Consider the following 18,373-nt stretch of genomic DNA (forward strand, 5'->3'; position numbering starts at 1 on the left):
TTAAAACTTTTGACAAGAGAAGCTATAACGATCTCTCCATTTTTAAATACCATAGTCCATGGTTCAGGCTAGCTTTTAGATTTAATATTAAAGTCAATATATCGTTAATTAAAAGTTATTTTCCATAACAATGCCTTCCGTCGACTGTAGACAATTCATGACTATATTATATCTAACGCGTATTTCATTTATAAAATAATATATACTATGTCATACATAGTAGAGAAACTTTCCTACAAAAAGGACAATAAAATTACTTCGGAGTCATCAGTCAATAAATTCAATATTCATTAAAATGCATAAAAATACATAATACACCATTAAAATTGTTGTATTTTTTATTAATTGAAATCAACATTATATAAGTAAGGTAATATAAATGAAATACGTGTTACATTAGTACATTTTTAGGTTATTATTTTCTTAAAGATGTTTGTGTGGTTTTAATAGGTAGGAGTAGGTTTAACACGAAATATAAGTGTTGTAATATCTAATAGAAAATGTCGTTAGCTGTTAATATCTTCTTGGATATTCAATGTTTATGGTAAGTATTTAATAATTTATATATTTAACTTGATAATGAGCAAATTTTAAAGTAGACAGTACATTAACCTTTTTAAATGACATTTATAGTCTATGGTTAATTAGGCAGCCATCTTGGAATACGCGAAATGTAGCCATTATTTATGCAATATCGTAACACACACGAAAGCATATTTGATGCGTTTCACTTTAAAACAAATAAAAAATGAGCGTGCAGTTACGCCATATGGCGTATGTTGAGCGGAATATAAGTGATGTAGGCGGTGTCGTCTCCATATTATGTATATCTCAATGTTTTAAACTGACGTTTATGAATTGTCATTTTTTGCAACTTTTGAAATATAAATTTTATTTGTTCGTTTACATCGAACACATTATAATGTAATTACTTTTAAAATACAGATTATTTACCATAATATGTGAAGTATTATATGATGCTAGTCGAGTCTTATATTTGTTATGTTACATAAAGCAAATTTTACGTCCGAAAGCTTATGAAGCCAATGTTGATAAATTTATTGAATAAAATATGTTTTATTTTGTTTTACAGAGTCTATTTTGTATATAAATATTTAAATGTATATACGCTTGGTTGATATGTATCGCATAGTTAATTATTTAAGAAACTATATTTTCCTTTTATGTAGGGTTTTCCAACTGGCATGTTTATTATATATAAATTTAGTATAAAAACATTTTTGGATTGTAATACAGATATACGATTAGTTCATGCGCAAGTTGATCATATTATTAAAGTCAATAAATACACCAGTATCTTAAAATTCATGGTTTTGATATATTTTAGTACCTTGTGGGTACTTTTAAATATGATATACTTACATTGTTTATTTTTAAATTGAATTATAATAACTATATAACAATTCTACCAAAGCCGGTTCTTCTTATATAAATTAAATGTGTACACAATTATATTAATGTATCGAATATTTAAAATTTCATTATTATTTTCCTTATTTAAACTAAATTACAAGGCAATTGTTATTTTGTTGTTAATTTTAAAGATGTTTATTTTTATTTATTCAGGTTGATATTGTATAGGAGTTATCCATGAATAATGCCATATTATGAGAAAGCTAAATAGGGGTTAAAATATCATATAGAATCAGACCCAAAATTATTAATTTTGATTGATACACATGTAAAAAGTGATGCAGATTGTTGTAGGTAACTACGAATGTAAGTTTGTTGTATTTTCGATGCAAGTTTGCTAATAAGAATCCTAAATATATTACGATTGTATAAAACATATACAGGGTGTCCCATTATTGGTATACTAATCGCGAAGGGACTTGTAGTTTTGCATAAACTGATCACGTTAAAAATACTTAAACGACAAAATTACGTCAAAAATTTTTTGCTAAATTTTTCCTGAAAATTCATGTTTTCTTCTCTAAGTTCGCGCAGCCGGCATATACCGCTTCTCTAATGAGAGCATTTTGTCTATGAAAACATATTCTTAAACGATAGCTCACGTGCTGGTGGAAAAGTTGGGCGGGTTGATTGTTATGGGTATACACAAAGAGTTTTAAGAATTCATCTACATATTTTAAAAAAAATGCGTCTGGAATTTTGTATTTTTTACGTACTCAGCGTATGCAAAACTATAACCTCCTTTGAGCTTAGTATACCAACAGTGGGACACCCTGTATATTTAGTTGACGATTATATTTCTTCCATTAAAACTTTAATGTAACTAGTTACAGAACAGTTTCTGCACCTTATGTGTGACATTATTTTCGGATAACCTCTAAAATGACATTTTAAAGGTTATGTTAGGTTGTAAGTTATGTATTTTCAAATCGAATCCAATCACAACTAATAGTTTTATTAACACTATTGTATTAAAATGTAAAATATAACTTATTGGGAAATCTGTGCAATTTTAATGTGTAATTGTTTAGTTTTCTACGAGTGACAATGATGTTATTATAGGTCCTTTATTATACATAATATACCTGTCCCGTTCAAACATTAGTAAATTCACGTATTTCAGAAAGAGATAACACCATACTTTGTATTAAATATAATATCTTCCATAATAAATTCAAAATCATGTTTTAATATCAGTGTCACTAATAGAACTTTAGAAAAAATAGATTTCTGGTGTTGTGAAATAGTTTTATTACTATTAGGGACCTCTATTGTAAAACTTTATTGAATAAACAAATGATTAAGACTTCTCTAAATTTTGTTATTATTATTTACCCCTCACTCCGTTTGTTTTTTGTTCAATGACAAAACCTCGTTATTGCTATTTTCCACATCTATTTTCTAATTGTGCCTGCATGCACTTAATTTTTATGTCAAAATGCAACAGCCAATCGCAGAGCACGCTACTCTGTGGTTTGCGCGCCAAAATTTCGCATTATTGCAAAGAAAATATAAATCATATTATAAACATTAATTTCCAAATAACACCACGTCTTACTTTGATACATTTTTTGAACATACAACTATACGTACTATTTAGTAATAACTGCAGAAAACTAAATAGTTTGACAGAAGACAATTACCTATTATTCTGTTATCATGTCACACGCTATAAATTGAAACAACAAAATGTTCAGATTACCTGGGCAATTGCTGACAATCCGAAGCATATTGGTAAGGAAACATTGTATGAGAAACAAAGCTAAAGTACTTATCTGGAAACGGCACATTCATATAAAACTTAATACCAACATAATAATAATATGGTCACATCGGTTCGCAGTACGCCAATTTATTTTGGAAGTTATCTTCAATCCCTTTCCCTCCATGGTACATATACCTAGCGGGCAGAAATTTCAATAACTCTTTCCCCTCTTTTTTGTTCTCTGTCCTCATTTGTATAACGATAGTACAGTATAAATTCAAACTAAGCATTCAATTTACCAAATTCAGTTTGATATTTCATTCAACTAACTCGTTCGATACAGTAGTACAGTTAGTAGGTACGTAATCAAATATATTCGCAGCGTCGACACCCCATTTACCTTCGAGGAACACATCTCTCTCAACCCTACAGCAAGTACAGTCCTCAAGAGCGAGCGACATGCCCGAAGCCGCCACCACCTCCTCCACCAAAGGCTAAAGATGATAGCATGTTCTGGGGAGCTATAGCCGTTGTGTTCCTCGCCGCTGGCTTCGCGGTTATTGCTAAGTAAAAATATACTATTGTTTTCCATTTAACTTGTACGAAAAGGATGCTGTAAGGGATACGCTGTTGCAAACCATGGACATTTCTATAGCTTGTGTTATTCTGATACATACGACAGCTACGGCAAAACGATAACAAATAACTTCAGTAGCTTTGGCCATTAGGTATTAAAATAATAATATGATATTTGTGCAGATTATTTTTTATTATTAAATACAAGTAACTAGTTATACCTAATATTCATGTTAGGTAGGCAGTCAAAATGACGTTTCACGCATAAATCTTAACTGTAGATACCTAAAAATATATTTAAAAACTTTTTATTAAAAAAAATAGGTAATCCATCCATATTAATTATTAGATATATATTATATACTGCAAATTTTTAGACGTTCACCCGAGATGCGCGATTGGTTAACAATCCACGCGCCGTGGTTCGATGATTTCATAGCAATAATGTATGAAGAGAATATGACATACTCTGAATTTGCGGAGAAATGTACAGATGACTTGAGAAGCCTTATACAGAACATTGGCAGAGATGATAAGCCCAAGAATTGTTCTTTGGAGGGGGAGGATGGAAAACCGGTTATAAGTGAGGAACAAAATAATCTTCGATTAAATCAAATTTTGAATCATATTCGTTATGCTATTTTTATTTTGAACACATTTATTTCCCTTTCAGCGGTACCAGAAAGGCATGAAATAGAAACAGTAAAGATACGTGGTATGTTTTTCACCCCCTTACTGAATATGATATGAAATAATATGAAACTACACAGAATACAAAAGGTGTTACGGGAATTTTATTTCTCACAATGATCAATCATTTTGCAACTCGTGGCATTAGTGTTGCCCAAATTCAGTCTTGGTCTTGCAGTCTTGGTCTTGTTCTTGCGTTTTTGCAAGACCAAGACCAAGAACAAGACCGCGTATTTTTTGCAAGACCAAGACCAAGACTGACCATGCAAGACTTGAGCAAGAACAAGACATAGCCTGCAAGACTCTTGCGTCTTGCAGCTAGGACTTAGCGCTATTTCACTGAGTAGTTAGGTGTAACAGTTCGATGTATAGGTAGGTACGCTTAGGAATTCTATGAGACGCAAAAAACTGTATCAAAGAATATGAAAAACTGGACCTATGCGCATTACGATTTACGACTAATAGGTACCATAAACATAGCGAATAAAAAAATATCTATTAAAATCAAACTGAGTGCATGTATAGTTATGTTTTAACCATCGGCACTTTGATAATGCGGCATCAAAGGTTTTGTACACAGAACAGTAAGAACATAATAGAAGTGCTATAATGTCATAATTAGTATGAAAACCAGTGTCGCCAAACCCACACATTTAAACCGATAGTTATACAGTAACAGTACAAGTAAACTATGCCTTTGATTGGACAGCTTAATTTGAGTAAAAACTGACTTAGGTTATAAATTCAGCATTTCAATATGTACCCTAACGAACCAAGTTACGGTTTATTTTAGTATAACATCCCTAGGTATATTAGCAGTTTTGTTTCTCTTTGCTCAGAAATTCCAAATTCGAAAACATTCAGCTATTCCACAACAGAGGGCGTTGGTTTTCAATACATATAACTTTGAACCTCAACACATAAAGATAAGGTTGAAATTTGTGTCACTCTAAATTAATGACATTAACTTGACATTAACCTGATGCTATGCTCTAAGGGATGTCAGCCTTGTTATCGATAATTCACAAATAAATATATTTTTGTGCATTTTTTTTTCTTTCTATTATATGAGTATAGGATAATGTGTCACATTTTGGAGTATGTTTATTACTACTAAGTACGTCTTTTCATATTATTATATTTAAATAAAAAACGGAATAGAATAGAATAAATCTATATTTACAAAACAAACAGAAAATATGCATTATTTTAAATCTTGGAACTGCCTTAGGTTTGATGTATCGGTGGCCTTTGTTAGACTGCTTATTGCTGTTCGGCATCCAGTTAACTCGTCACGTTGCATTTATTATCCATTTCTCTTTTAAATTAGGCTCTTTCGAAAATCTATAAATAAATAGGACAAATGAAAGCTAAGGAAAAATAGAATAAAATTTAATATTTATAATGTTTGTCTTTTCGAAAGTATCGATACTGTCGATATGCGCCACATGCATCACTAATCCGACATTCGTTTGTTTATTGCAATAATATTCCAGAAAGTCTTGTTTGCTGTTCAATCTATATTAGTACTTATTTCTTATGGATTAAGGTTCATTTTGACTTAATATTTTTATAAATTTTTGACAAATTACGACAAGCGAAGTTGTAACATAAAATATATTTAAAATAAAATAAAATAAGACTTACCGATGGTATGAAATGCCTCGATTGCTGATATTATTTCGTCATTTTTCCACTCTAATACCGAACAACACGCTCTAAATAATGAATAAATATGGAAATAAGGTTTGACAGTTGACAACCGACTCGAATATTTTTCTGCGCACAACTGAGAGCGAGTTAGGTGATCTTACCTTACTAGTGACACGTGGGCAGTGCCGTCTTTACCATAGGGGCACAGGGGGCCAGTGCCCAGGGCCCCCCATCGTCAGGGGGCCCCCCTGGAGGAGATGTAGGACTGACAATTTTTCTCACATAAATCTCAAAATATTTTATTAAAAAGCAATACAGCTTTTTAATGCCAGAACGTCAGATCATTTTCAGATTTATTCGAATCAAAACATCTATGTTATTACAAGGTTATTACATGGAATAATTCGAGTGATTCGAACACCATTATAATTAACTTATCAGACATTTACTCGAATTATTTATTTACTTATGAACGTAATATAATATATTTTTACTTGAATTATTTTGAGATTTATGAAAATTACTAACAAGTCTAAGTTTACAGAATAGCATACAATACAAGGGCGTTGTGACAAAACTTTAATCTCTGGGCCTCTAGACAAGTGGCAGAAACGCTAGAGAATAGAATCCACTATTGATACTAATTGATATAAGCTTATGACGTTTTGCTAATGTTTCGGTCACACTACCAAGGACGACGACGACCACGACCAAAATTCCCATCCAGCCGAAATTCGGTGAAATTATTAAAAACACAATCTATACTTAATATAATAAAGCTGAAGAGTTTGTTTTTTTGTTTGAACGCGCTAATCTCGGGAATCCGATTTGAAAAATTATTTCGGTGCTAAATAGCCCACTTCTTTGGCAAGATTATAAGATACCAAAATCGTTGAATTACTCCATGACGTTACGGTATTGTTATGATGCGACCTTGAAATTTTACTCTCAACGCGCCTAAAGAAAATTTCCCGACCTTCTGTTACTACGAAAAAATTTTTTCCTAAAAGTCAACAGATTATAGGTTTTTCGTGATTTTTACCGAAACGGTAAGTTTTATCATATAACCACTTTTACCCAAATTGTAGATCATAAAATTATCTATACAATAGAATCAATACATTATTTTCCTAAGATGTAGCTTCCTACCATTTTCTAAGATATAACGATTTATAAACTCATCCCATCCTTATAATATGCACACGTTTCTTAAATCACTTCACACCTAAATGATTTTATGATAAAACTTATCGTTTCAGTATAAATCGCGAAATCACCTATTTTTTTATTTATTTATAACCTGGAATATGTTTTTTAATTCACGTACCGGAATGACAGTTAATTTTGAATTTTATTTTTAGTAATCCTTATTCCTTTGAACAATTTTACTAATTTTCTGCTGGATATGAAATTTTGTAGTTTTAAAGGTCCTAGAATTTAGTGAACTCTGTTCACACCGGACCATTTCTATACGAATAGATGACAAGCGTTTTGACTTTTGCCATTTGCCTAGGCTTTGAATAAATTATGTTAATAACGCACGCAATAATTTTGTTCAATATGAAACGGCTACGAAAGAAAAAATCCAGATGCAAATTAAAAAGATAAATTTGCAAAAGAGAAAGGTATAAATTTATAAAGAATAGAAAAAATTCGATCACGAGGCGGGACTCGAACCCGCATCCTTCGCGCCATTCCGGGGCGGATGCTTGACCAACTCAGCCACTCGTGACCCGCCGGAGCAATCGAATTTATTCTATTCCTTCAGTTTTATGTGTCTTAAGGGACACACCGCACGCCATCTATTGAGATGATTTAACAACCATCTCAACCAATATGAAGCACTTTTCAGTGAATACAATATTGTAACGATGGTACACGACCTTTTTTGTTGAATTTATATTTTATTTATAAAGCATTTGAGTGCCATAAAACCTAAAATATAAATTCAAAGAGAAAGGTAATTTGAAAAAGTAATTCTTAAAATATTTCTTAATTAAATTTAATTAAAGTCAACTTTGGAGCGCCATTACAGCAGCAGCGTTTCAAATGAATTATATAAAAAAAAATAAGGAAAAAAAGTTTCCTCAAAAGACCATATTATAATACAAGATTGGTCAGAAGTAACTTTTTTTTTAAAGTGTATAAAAAAATGGAGCAAAAATTTTACATAGAAATTTTCTTTAAGTTTTCTTATTACTTCTATCAATTTAGGGCAAAAACATATATAATTGTGGGAAAAAATTTGCGTACCTAGTTTGATTTCTTTATATTTCAAAGGGCCCCCAATTCTTGTGTGCCCAAGGGCCCCGGCATAGTCTAAGACGGCCCTGCACGTGGGCCACGCCCACATCGCACTTCTATTATGTTCTTACTGTTCTGTGGTTTTGTACTTACTTCTCAAAGAAATTTGCCGCTTTTCGGAAGTAGGTACATGGTCATGATACACGCGCCGGCGGCTTCTTTTGAAATCTAAAACAATCGTAGCCGCCACGCCGAAATCATAACATTTGACACTATTTGATTGCCGCCATAGGGCGTTTTGCATACTCATGCAAAATGCAAAATAATTTCGATTTTTTTTAAGAGTACCTACAGGTGTTCCAAAGAATAAATAAGTTTCAGAGTGCTTAGAATGAAAATGAATACATTATACTGATCACGCAAGTAGTATTATGATTAGGATAAAATGGTAAGGATAGGTAGATAGTAGATGTCATATTAATTCATTCTAGTAAGTATATATTATAATTGTAATTAATTTGTTTTTTTACATGTTTTAGCAAATGTAAGCTTATAAATCATAAATGTTTATTAAGAAACAGTCACTTCCATGGAAAACGACATAATATAGGTCAGTTGATTTTTCGAATTTCTTATCAAATATTCAGTTATTTATTAATCTGCATGATCTTTACTATGGCTATGTTAATTCAATCCACAATGTTCCAATTCTAATACGTTTTTCTAAGATTTAAAGTAAACTTTAATAAATAGTAATAGACTAATAGGTAATTGCAAGACTTGCAAGACTTGCAAGACTCTTGCTGCAAGACCAAGACCAAGACCAAGACTGGGAGCGCAAGACCAAGACCAAGACCAAGACCAGGTGTATTGGCGCAAGACCAAGACCAAGACTGGCTAAGTCTCGTCTTGTTCTTGCATTTGGGCAACACTACGTGGCATATATGAACTTACCTACTTCTTCTATAATTTCACCTATCTCCTATTAATTAGCATAAGATTCCATTCAAATCAAACAGAAAATTTTTATTTCACAATCAAATTAGTACAATTCTAATTACAGAGGATGGAAAGGAATGCGTAATTATTCCACCTCCAGTGGTAACAAAGAATATTTGTGACGTCGAAGAGTGTCTGATCGATCTAGCCGAGACAGTACTAAACAACTATTACACGGCTACTGAAGCTTGCGCGTATTATAATAGAGTAAGATGTTTCAAAGAATTGGAGTAGACTTTAGATGCATCAATTTTTTGTGCCCCTTCCACATTAATTGCGTGATAATTGCAAACAAGGAGGCAAGGAGTCTCGGTAAACTAATAAAAGTTTAGATCTCAATTATTGATGTAGGTAAAAGGTTGATCTTGAGGAATTTGTGAATATAATATTATTTCGAATGGTTAGAGGTAGCGTGCAAGAGCAACTTTTGTCTCCGCAACTATTTTGTCTCTCCCATCAACTCTATGGGCTAGTAAGAAAATGCGCGCACGTAGCGACGTAACTCCGACGACCTTAGACGACTTAACTCAAACTCTCACTCAAAATACGGACTTTCAAATAAAAACATAAATAGCACCATATTAATCTTCACTTTATAAACACTGATTTTCATCCGATCTCGAATAATTTCAACAAAAAATTCATCATATTTTACACTAATAAACCGCCACAACTTATAGTGTACTTACATCACATTTGTGAACTTAGCAGAGCATCTCTCAACCATAACTGCATCATTTTAATAAAATATATTCAATAAAATATTATCTCATAAAAGTTAAATAGTAATCGATATTAAAAATCAACAGATAGTTGAAGAAGCTATGCAGAACTTTTCCATACCAACAGTTAAGAAACTACACGATCAAATGGCGGAGAGGATTGATCTGGTCAATACATCTCTTAATAATGCCAGTACTGCACTAAATGATTTAGGTAAGGGAATGTGACCTTTGTTAAATATTAATAATGGTAAGCAACTTTTATTATAATGTCGATCAACGACGTATGGCAGCTATGTTGAGAGAAAGAAAAAAGATAATAGATATACATAATAAAACTGCAATGTGCAGAGGTGTTATATATCTTCGATAGAATTTTATGTAGATTAATTATTTACAGACAAACAAAATTTACCAATTTCACGCTAACCTACAGTTTAATTTAGATTTGTATAAGAGCTAGCGCGCAAGAGCAACTTTTGTCTCCGCAACAATTTTGTCCCTCCCATCACCTCTATGGGCTAGTAAGCAAGTGCGCGCATGTAGCGACTAGCGACGCAACTCCCCATATAATTGAGGGGAGAGACAATATAGTTGCGGAGACAAAAGTTGCTCTTGCGCGCTAGCTCTAATTATAGAACGGTAGAAATACATTTAAACATTGAAGTGGTAAGCACATAACTTTTCACGTCTGATAAAAACTATAAAAGAATTTTGACGATAGGAAACCAAAAAATATATTACAGATGATCTCACACATTACTTCGAGTGTGGTGTAAAAGCACCAAAGGAAGATATGTGCAATATTCGAGGCCTTATAAACGACTACCAGAAGAAGCTGAAAATATCTCGCATCAAGTATGAATGGGAGAATGATAAATCTATTGCTATGGATCAACATTGGCAGAGGGTATTCTTTCTATTTGTCTCAAATGTTAAGTTGCCTTATGCTTTCTATAAGGGGTATCAATGCACCAGTTCCTTGCCATTTCAGTTAATTCTGTAATGTATTTAATGTTCTATTATCCCCAATTGATAAAAAAACAACTTTGCAGTAACTACGTACTTTATATTTTGATAATTCTTTAGTACTTTCTCCATTCCCCCATATACAATCTGTGTTTTGTGCAATCGTCGACTGGCAAGTGGCAGTTTATTTCCGACAAAAGTTTACAGTAAGCTTATCAAACCATGCTAAAATTGAAGATATAACTTTTTTTAAATTATTATTATGTAATAGGTTGAGGCTGCAGTAGACAAATATACAGATGAGAATCAGACGATGTTTCCAGAAATAAAGTACGTTCAGGATAAACTGCAATTAGTCGGAGATCCGGATCTATTGCTCTATCACACATATAGATATGTAAGTTTTAACATGTTTGATTAATGTGACGTCATAACAAATATTGAAATGTGCGATGATGCAGACTGCAGTCAGAACGAAGCTAACGGGAACTGACCTTTAATCTATGCAAGTAAAAATAGGATTTATGCAAGATGTAGAGCTTGATTTGGTAGCTAAGCTTTTTTTACGTCTTTAGATCAATATCGACACATAAGGTTCTCTACGCTCTTTATGATAACAAAACTATAGAAAACTAATTTTTAACCGACTTCAAAAAAAGGAGGAGCCGGTATGTTTTTTTTTTATGTATGTACACCGATTACTCCGAGGTTTCTGAACCGATTTACGTGATTCTTTTTTTGTTCGATGCGGGATGGTGTCGAATTGGTCCCATAAAAATTTTATTCAGATAGGCCCAGTAGTTTTTATTTTATGAGAATTTTTGTCTGTATTTGTAAATGTTGCAAGTGCAAGTTTGAAGTCGGTTGTATTTATCGCAGTTATCACTTGTTATTATATTTCAGTCACAAAAATTAAAAGAAGAACTTAAAAATTCCGTCGTGGGCATGACAGAGCGGATAAATAGAGCAATGGATAGTACGTAAAATTTACACTTTAATATTATGGCACTGTAATATTATTATTTTATGTAATAAAATTAATTTAAATTTGATAGATCTGCCACCGAATAAAGCACGGGACGCACAATTACAAGCAGTACTTAGGGAAAAGAGGGCTGCAATGGACAAAGAGTTCAAACAGAGGGTATTCGTCTTTAGTATTATAAATTACTAGCTTTCCGCCCGCGGCTTCGCCCGTGTTTCAAAGGAAAACCCTTGTAATAAATTTTAACTTAATATCTACTCTAAAGCAACCAGAAAGACTTTAAATATTTTTCTAAAGCACTGTTTCAATTTTGTTTAGTTGGTTATGGATGGGTACAGGGTAAACCATTTAAAATGATGTAAGTACCTACTTATTATATCATAATCTGTACATAATTTATTAATTTTTGCATAAGGCCAAAGAAGGGCCAAAGGAATACCTTAAAAAATTCAAATTATAAATATAAAACTTATTGAATATTATAGCAAGTTATATAAAAATACCATGACATTCCACAAAACGACGAAAGTACTAATTTCGTAGCGTATTTGTATAGTGTGAAGAACAAGTAAAGAACAATGATAAGATACTGAAAGATTCGTTGAAAAAGCAAAGTGACAGACACCAAGAAGTCTTGAAGCAGAAGTTGGTACAGAAGGAAAAAGAGGTAAGACATGGATCGAAATATATTTCAACGTCAATTTCTAAATTATCTACAATCTAACCGAATTCACAAAATATTAGAAACGATCAGACACAGAGACAAATTAAATAAAAATAATTTTGTTGAAGATTTTAATAATTTTGTTTCATGAACAAGAGTGATGACTTTTTTTTAATAACGTAGAAGTTTGCAGATCTTATTAGTATGTATTTTAAATTTATAAAGAGCTAGCGCGCAAGAGCAACTTTTGTCTCCGCAACTATTTTGTCTCTCCCATCAACTCTATATGAAGTTGCGTCGCTACGTGCGCGCACTTATGGGAGAGACAAAATAGTTGCGGACACAAAAGTTGCTCTTGCGCGCAAGCTCTAAGAAATTATTAGATATAATTAATATTATATTAAAATTGTCATTAATGAGCCTAAAAGATAAATGAAAAATTTATTATTTAGGCAACAGAGAAATTAAATAAAATGGTTGCTGAGAAAGTGGCATTTGAAAAGAATATATTTAGACGGCAATTAGCTGACATGGCTGCAAAGCTGAAAGTCGTTGAAGATAAACTCAATGGTAACTACGATATAATATTATAAACTTATAGAGCTTTTTTTTGGGCTGCGATAGGGGAGCGCTTGGCCACGATCTCGCCTGATGGAAAGCTGAGATGTGGCCTAAGATGGAGCGTGCTTCCCTAGAATGTACCTGTCCATACATATTAGAGAGATGATAAGATATTCATTTTGCTTAAGATATTGGTATAATTTATAGGTACTTGCTTCTTCAACCATCGACAATGTTCTTATGTACGATAGAATATTATAAAGCGTACTACTTATTAAACAAATTTTGAAAGTTATGTTGGTTTTCTACAATTCCTAACCAGATAGTTTTGACATGCATATTAATTGGTTACGTATTTTAGGTTAATATACCTACCTACCTACAGTTAAATTATCATTGAAAATTAAAGATTTTTAAAACATTTAACAATCCCCTAATTTCAATATAACGATTGTAGCGCACTTAAAAGCTGAGCGTGAAACGAAAAGATCACAAGAACTTTGGGTGGCTGGTGCTGCCCTCCTCAAAGCTACTAAAAAGGGGGAACCTAGGGTCCGAGTAGATAAAGAATTAAGGGCTATTCAAAAGGCATCAGGTAAGAAAGTTTTACATACGAATTTAATTTATGACAAACGTTTTTAAGAAGTGATAATTCAAGAAATAATTACTTGGTATGAATTCGAATATAATTTCTGACAAATCTTTTTAATTAGTTTGATTTGAAATGATTGGATAATTCAATTAAATGTAAAATTATAAGATTAAATTGAATTCCATATTGTAAAACTTAATACCAAGGGAAAAGCTGTTAATGTAATGTACCTTGATAACGCATATTTTATAAAAAGGGGATGGAGATAAATTAGTGGAAACAGTCCTAAAAGCGATACCAGAATCGGTTAGAAAAGACGGGATCGTACCAGAGAGCGTGCTTCGAGAAAGGTACCATCGAGTAAGTCAAATGTTTATAGTTTAATCCAAAAATTTATTTTCTCCTGGTATTGTATGCGTATGTAAAATCTCAATGACAAGTCAGATATTATATTTTTATATTTTTCTAATAGATGCATTCATGGTATTCACAAATAAGTACAAATATTTAATAATCATATTTTAGTCATTATATAATATCGATGATAATACAGAAATAAACCTACTGAAATTGATTTTTACCAGAGAAAATATTAGAAACTATTAGGTACTAACTTTTAGAACATGCATACATTTGTATCCGCTTTTCGTAAAATCGTTTTTGTTTTTACTAAAAAATTTTTTCAGATGGAAAGCGTAGCGCTTAAAGTGGCGTTAGTTGAGCATGATGGAGCTCCCTTACCAGTTTACTTTTTATCCTGGATACAATCTGCTTTGCTATTTATGAAGGTATACAAGAGATAGTTTTTTCGTCGTAATCATCTATCCGTCTCTTCCCATGCAATGATATAGGCCAATATATTACGAAATTATTAATAATAAGGTCTAAGTCACTAAGCCCTGAAATTCGAAGAGCATGCTTAGGCATGCGCTAAATCTCTATAATATGATCATCAGGTGAACTACTAGTTTGCCTGCTGTCTGGCATAAAAATGTTCTTTTTTTACAGATGTCTGGCATCCCACAAGCAGAAATAGACAATCCACCGAAAGAGCCCTTCAAGGATTTGGACACATTTGATTTGTTGCAACGAGCAAGGTAAAATGCAGAGAGTAGAGATTTAGTTTGGTTAATTAATTTTTACAAAAGAAATCAATTGTTGCGAATACATTTTCTTGGTGACCTACCATCAGATCACCTAACATGCAGGCTTTGAAATTTATTACTTAAGTAATATGTAGTTTTTGACAATCTTCTCATTCTTCTTACGTTAATTCTAAAAGAGTTGCGAGGATTGTTGAATATTATGTCAAGCGAGGAAATATTTTCAGTAAAAATAATAGAATTTTCGATCGCGCAAAAGCAACTGTCTTTTCTAGTCATCTTTAAAACACGTATAATCATACCTACACAATGTTAAAAGAAAACTCTCGAGTCATAAAAATATTCCAATGTAACCGTATTAATTATAATTGCATTACGCATCAATGGACAGGCGGGTTAGTTCTGCCGTCACGTGGCGAACCACGCGTTTGTAATTTTGTGACTAATGGCCGTTTTCACAACTTCTGGATATGTTCTGAATAGCTTATTAGACAGATAAATGACAAGATATGTATGAAAATATGCGTCGTGTACTCGTGACTTTACCAGGAAGTGGTGAAACTAACCCTTAAGCGCATGACAATACGCGTGCGTATGGTCGGTCTAGCTATGAACGGTTTTATGAATTTCCATACATATGACAAGCGCGACTGACGTACGCACTGATGGTCGGTCAAGCTCTGCAAGTTGCAACCAGCCTAAAGTCATTATTTTAGTGAAATTATTCAAAACATACTGAGGCATTTATTTTAAACTTATTGTTCATTATTTTATATTTTTCAGTTTAAGTTTGAAGGTTTATATAAATTTAATTTTGTTCAATAATTTAAAAACATCTTATTATTTAACACTAGCTGCGCTTCGCGGTTTCACCCGCGTGACTCCGCCCTTGGTCTTAGCGTAATGATATTATATAGCCCTCCTCTATAAATGGGCTATCTAACACCGAAAGATTTTTTTCAAATTGGATATTGTATCTAATTTACGGAAATTGAAAATTATATATATTTTCCATTTTTACCTTGAACACAACAAACACATTAATTATTTTTATTGTTTTTACTCGTTCTCAATATCGTATTTTAAAATGAAAATCTATCTTATGTGAATAATGTAATGAAACAAACAGATTGGCATGATTCGTATTGTAAATAAAAAATGTGTTTACAGATTCTGGATGGAGCGTGGTAACCTAGCAGCCGCTATACGTTACGTCAGTTCTCTGGAAGGCGCATCGCGGGCTGCAGCTGCCTCCTGGACTGAAGACGCCCGCTCCCATCTGGAGACCAGGCAAGCTGCGGAGGCAGTGTTAGCACACGCGGCGGCACTCGGCTTGCAGTATATTTAAATTTTTATATGCAGTATATTTCAATTGTTGAAATTGTTGTATATTTGGTAAAACTTGATGGTTATCTGAATAAAAATTGAAGTATAGAGGTTGTTTTTATTTCGGTTACGTGTTAAGGTAGGTTCCGACTTTGTTATTAGTGAAGAGATTGCTTATTAGTATGTAAAAGCGTGGTAATGTAGCAGAGGCTATAGGCTACGTCAGTTCTCTGGAACGTGCATCGCGGGCTGCAGCTGCATCCTGGACTGAAGACGCCCGCTCCCATCTGGAGACCAGGCAAGCTGCGGAGGCAGTGTTAGCACACGCGGCGGCACTCGGCTTGCAGTATATTTAAATTTTTATATGCAGTATATTTCAATTGTTGAAATTGTTGTATATTTGGTAAAACTTGATGGTTATCTGAATAAAAATTGAAGTATAGAGGTTGTTTTTATTTCGGTTACGTGTTAAGGTAGGTTCCGACTTTGTTATTAGTGAAGAGATTGCTTATTAGTATGTAAAAGCGTGGTAATGTAGCAGAGGCTATAGGCTACGTCAGTTCTCTGGAACGTGCATCGCGGGCTGCAGCTGCATCCTGGACTGAAGACGCCCGCTCCCATCTGGAGACCAGGCAAGCTGCGGAGGCAGTGTTAGCGCACGCGGCAGCGCTCGGCTTGCAGTATATTTAAATTGTCGATTATTGTGGTTTTTGATGGTTTTGGAATAAATAATTGAAGTAAAAATGTTGTTTTATTTTTTAAAACAATGAAATATACATTGCTTGATTTGGAAAATATAAAAAAACAAGAACACATATAGTTTCACTTAGCCTATATGTGATACATACAAATTGCTGTTTCTTACACATATATACATATTGCATAGCACAAGAAACAAGTTTCGGTGAAAACTTAAGTATTTCATTTATTTATTTTAATAAAACCTAACCTTATACGTCAAGGAAAACTACTAGTATAAAGTAAGATTCGTGTTATACTGAAAAACGTATATTTTGTAATAAATATATAGCATTGGATTTGTGAATTGAGGTTGCATGTTATAACTGTAAATCACTATTACAAAAGTAATGACGTTTACACAGCACACTGAAATAACTCCAATACGTTTTGCTTGAGCGTGGAAACCTCTTTCCAATTCACTACATTGTATAAGACAAAGTCGCTTTCTCTGTCCCTATGTATGCTTAAATCTTTAAAACCATGTAACGGATTTTGATGCGGATTTTTTTATAGATAGAGTGCTTATAGAGTGATTTTCGAGGAAGGTTTTGGTGTATCATTAATTATTGGGCTTACACAAAGCGGGCGAAGAAGCGGGCGGGTCGCTAGTATATTATAAATATGTGAAAATACTTTACACTTCAACCACTGAACCGATTTGGATTAAATTTGGTACAAGGGTAGCTTGACACCTGAGAAAGTACGTAGGATAGGTTTAATCCCGGAAACGGCTATCTACTTAAATCGGCTAAATTTTTCTCATAAAATTTAATAAATAATGAAAAAACCTCGCCGTCCTTTAAAAAAATCTTCAAATTTCCAACAAAAAAATGTTATGCATATTTGGAATTCTATTTAAAAATATAGAACGTGTTTATGGTTTGTGCATCAATTATTAAATCGTGTGCATACCGTTAAATGTCGTACCATCTTTTCCTGAAGACCTGAAAATTAAGTTGACTGTAAATTTTAAATGAGAAATATCCAGTCAGTCGATATACGATTATAATGCAGTTTTATTTTCCTAAAAAATACACGGTGATTTCGATTCACGATGTATGTACAATATGTCATATAATATATCGAGTATCTACTTACCTTAAGATAAGCCTTAAGGATATGCGAAAGTTGAAAGTATATTAATAGTTTGATTGTCTTTCTTTCAGTAATTTTATGGTATGTATAATTTTTTGTCTGTAGATATTATTAATCAATTAAAGCACGTTGTAAACATCTCATTACCATGAGAATTACCTTTGACCTATACAGTTAGACGACTATATTTGGTTTAAAACCTATCAGCCTATTCTTATAACACGAATAATTTATTTAATTGGAGCAAAATTAAAAATGGCCTACGCGTGGCCGTGGCCAACGGAAGTTGCACATATTGACGCAAATATTGGATC

At 32.8% G+C, this 18,373-nt stretch overlaps 1 protein-coding gene across 1 annotated transcript; it reads left to right on the top strand.

Moving 5' to 3' along the window:
* The first annotated feature begins 3,115 nt into the window (after nucleotides 1-3,115).
* On the top strand, nucleotides 3,116-16,245 carry LOC123702651 (MICOS complex subunit Mic60-like). Its single transcript, XM_045650412.1, has 17 exons — nucleotides 3,116-3,168; nucleotides 3,522-3,706; nucleotides 4,093-4,298; nucleotides 4,389-4,430; nucleotides 9,366-9,508; nucleotides 10,111-10,237; nucleotides 10,770-10,933; nucleotides 11,264-11,389; nucleotides 11,896-11,968; nucleotides 12,048-12,136; nucleotides 12,534-12,644; nucleotides 13,094-13,211; nucleotides 13,660-13,797; nucleotides 14,051-14,154; nucleotides 14,481-14,582; nucleotides 14,803-14,891; nucleotides 16,068-16,245. Exons 1-17 carry the CDS (start codon nucleotides 3,124-3,126, stop codon nucleotides 16,243-16,245), a joined length of 2,040 nt encoding a protein of 679 aa, XP_045506368.1. The 5' UTR covers nucleotides 3,116-3,123.
* Nucleotides 16,246-18,373: the final 2,128 nt, after the last annotated feature.

The sequence above is a fragment of the Colias croceus genome, chromosome 24, assembly GCF_905220415.1.
Source record: "Colias croceus chromosome 24, ilColCroc2.1".
Taxonomy (NCBI): Eukaryota; Metazoa; Arthropoda; class Insecta; order Lepidoptera; family Pieridae; genus Colias; species Colias croceus.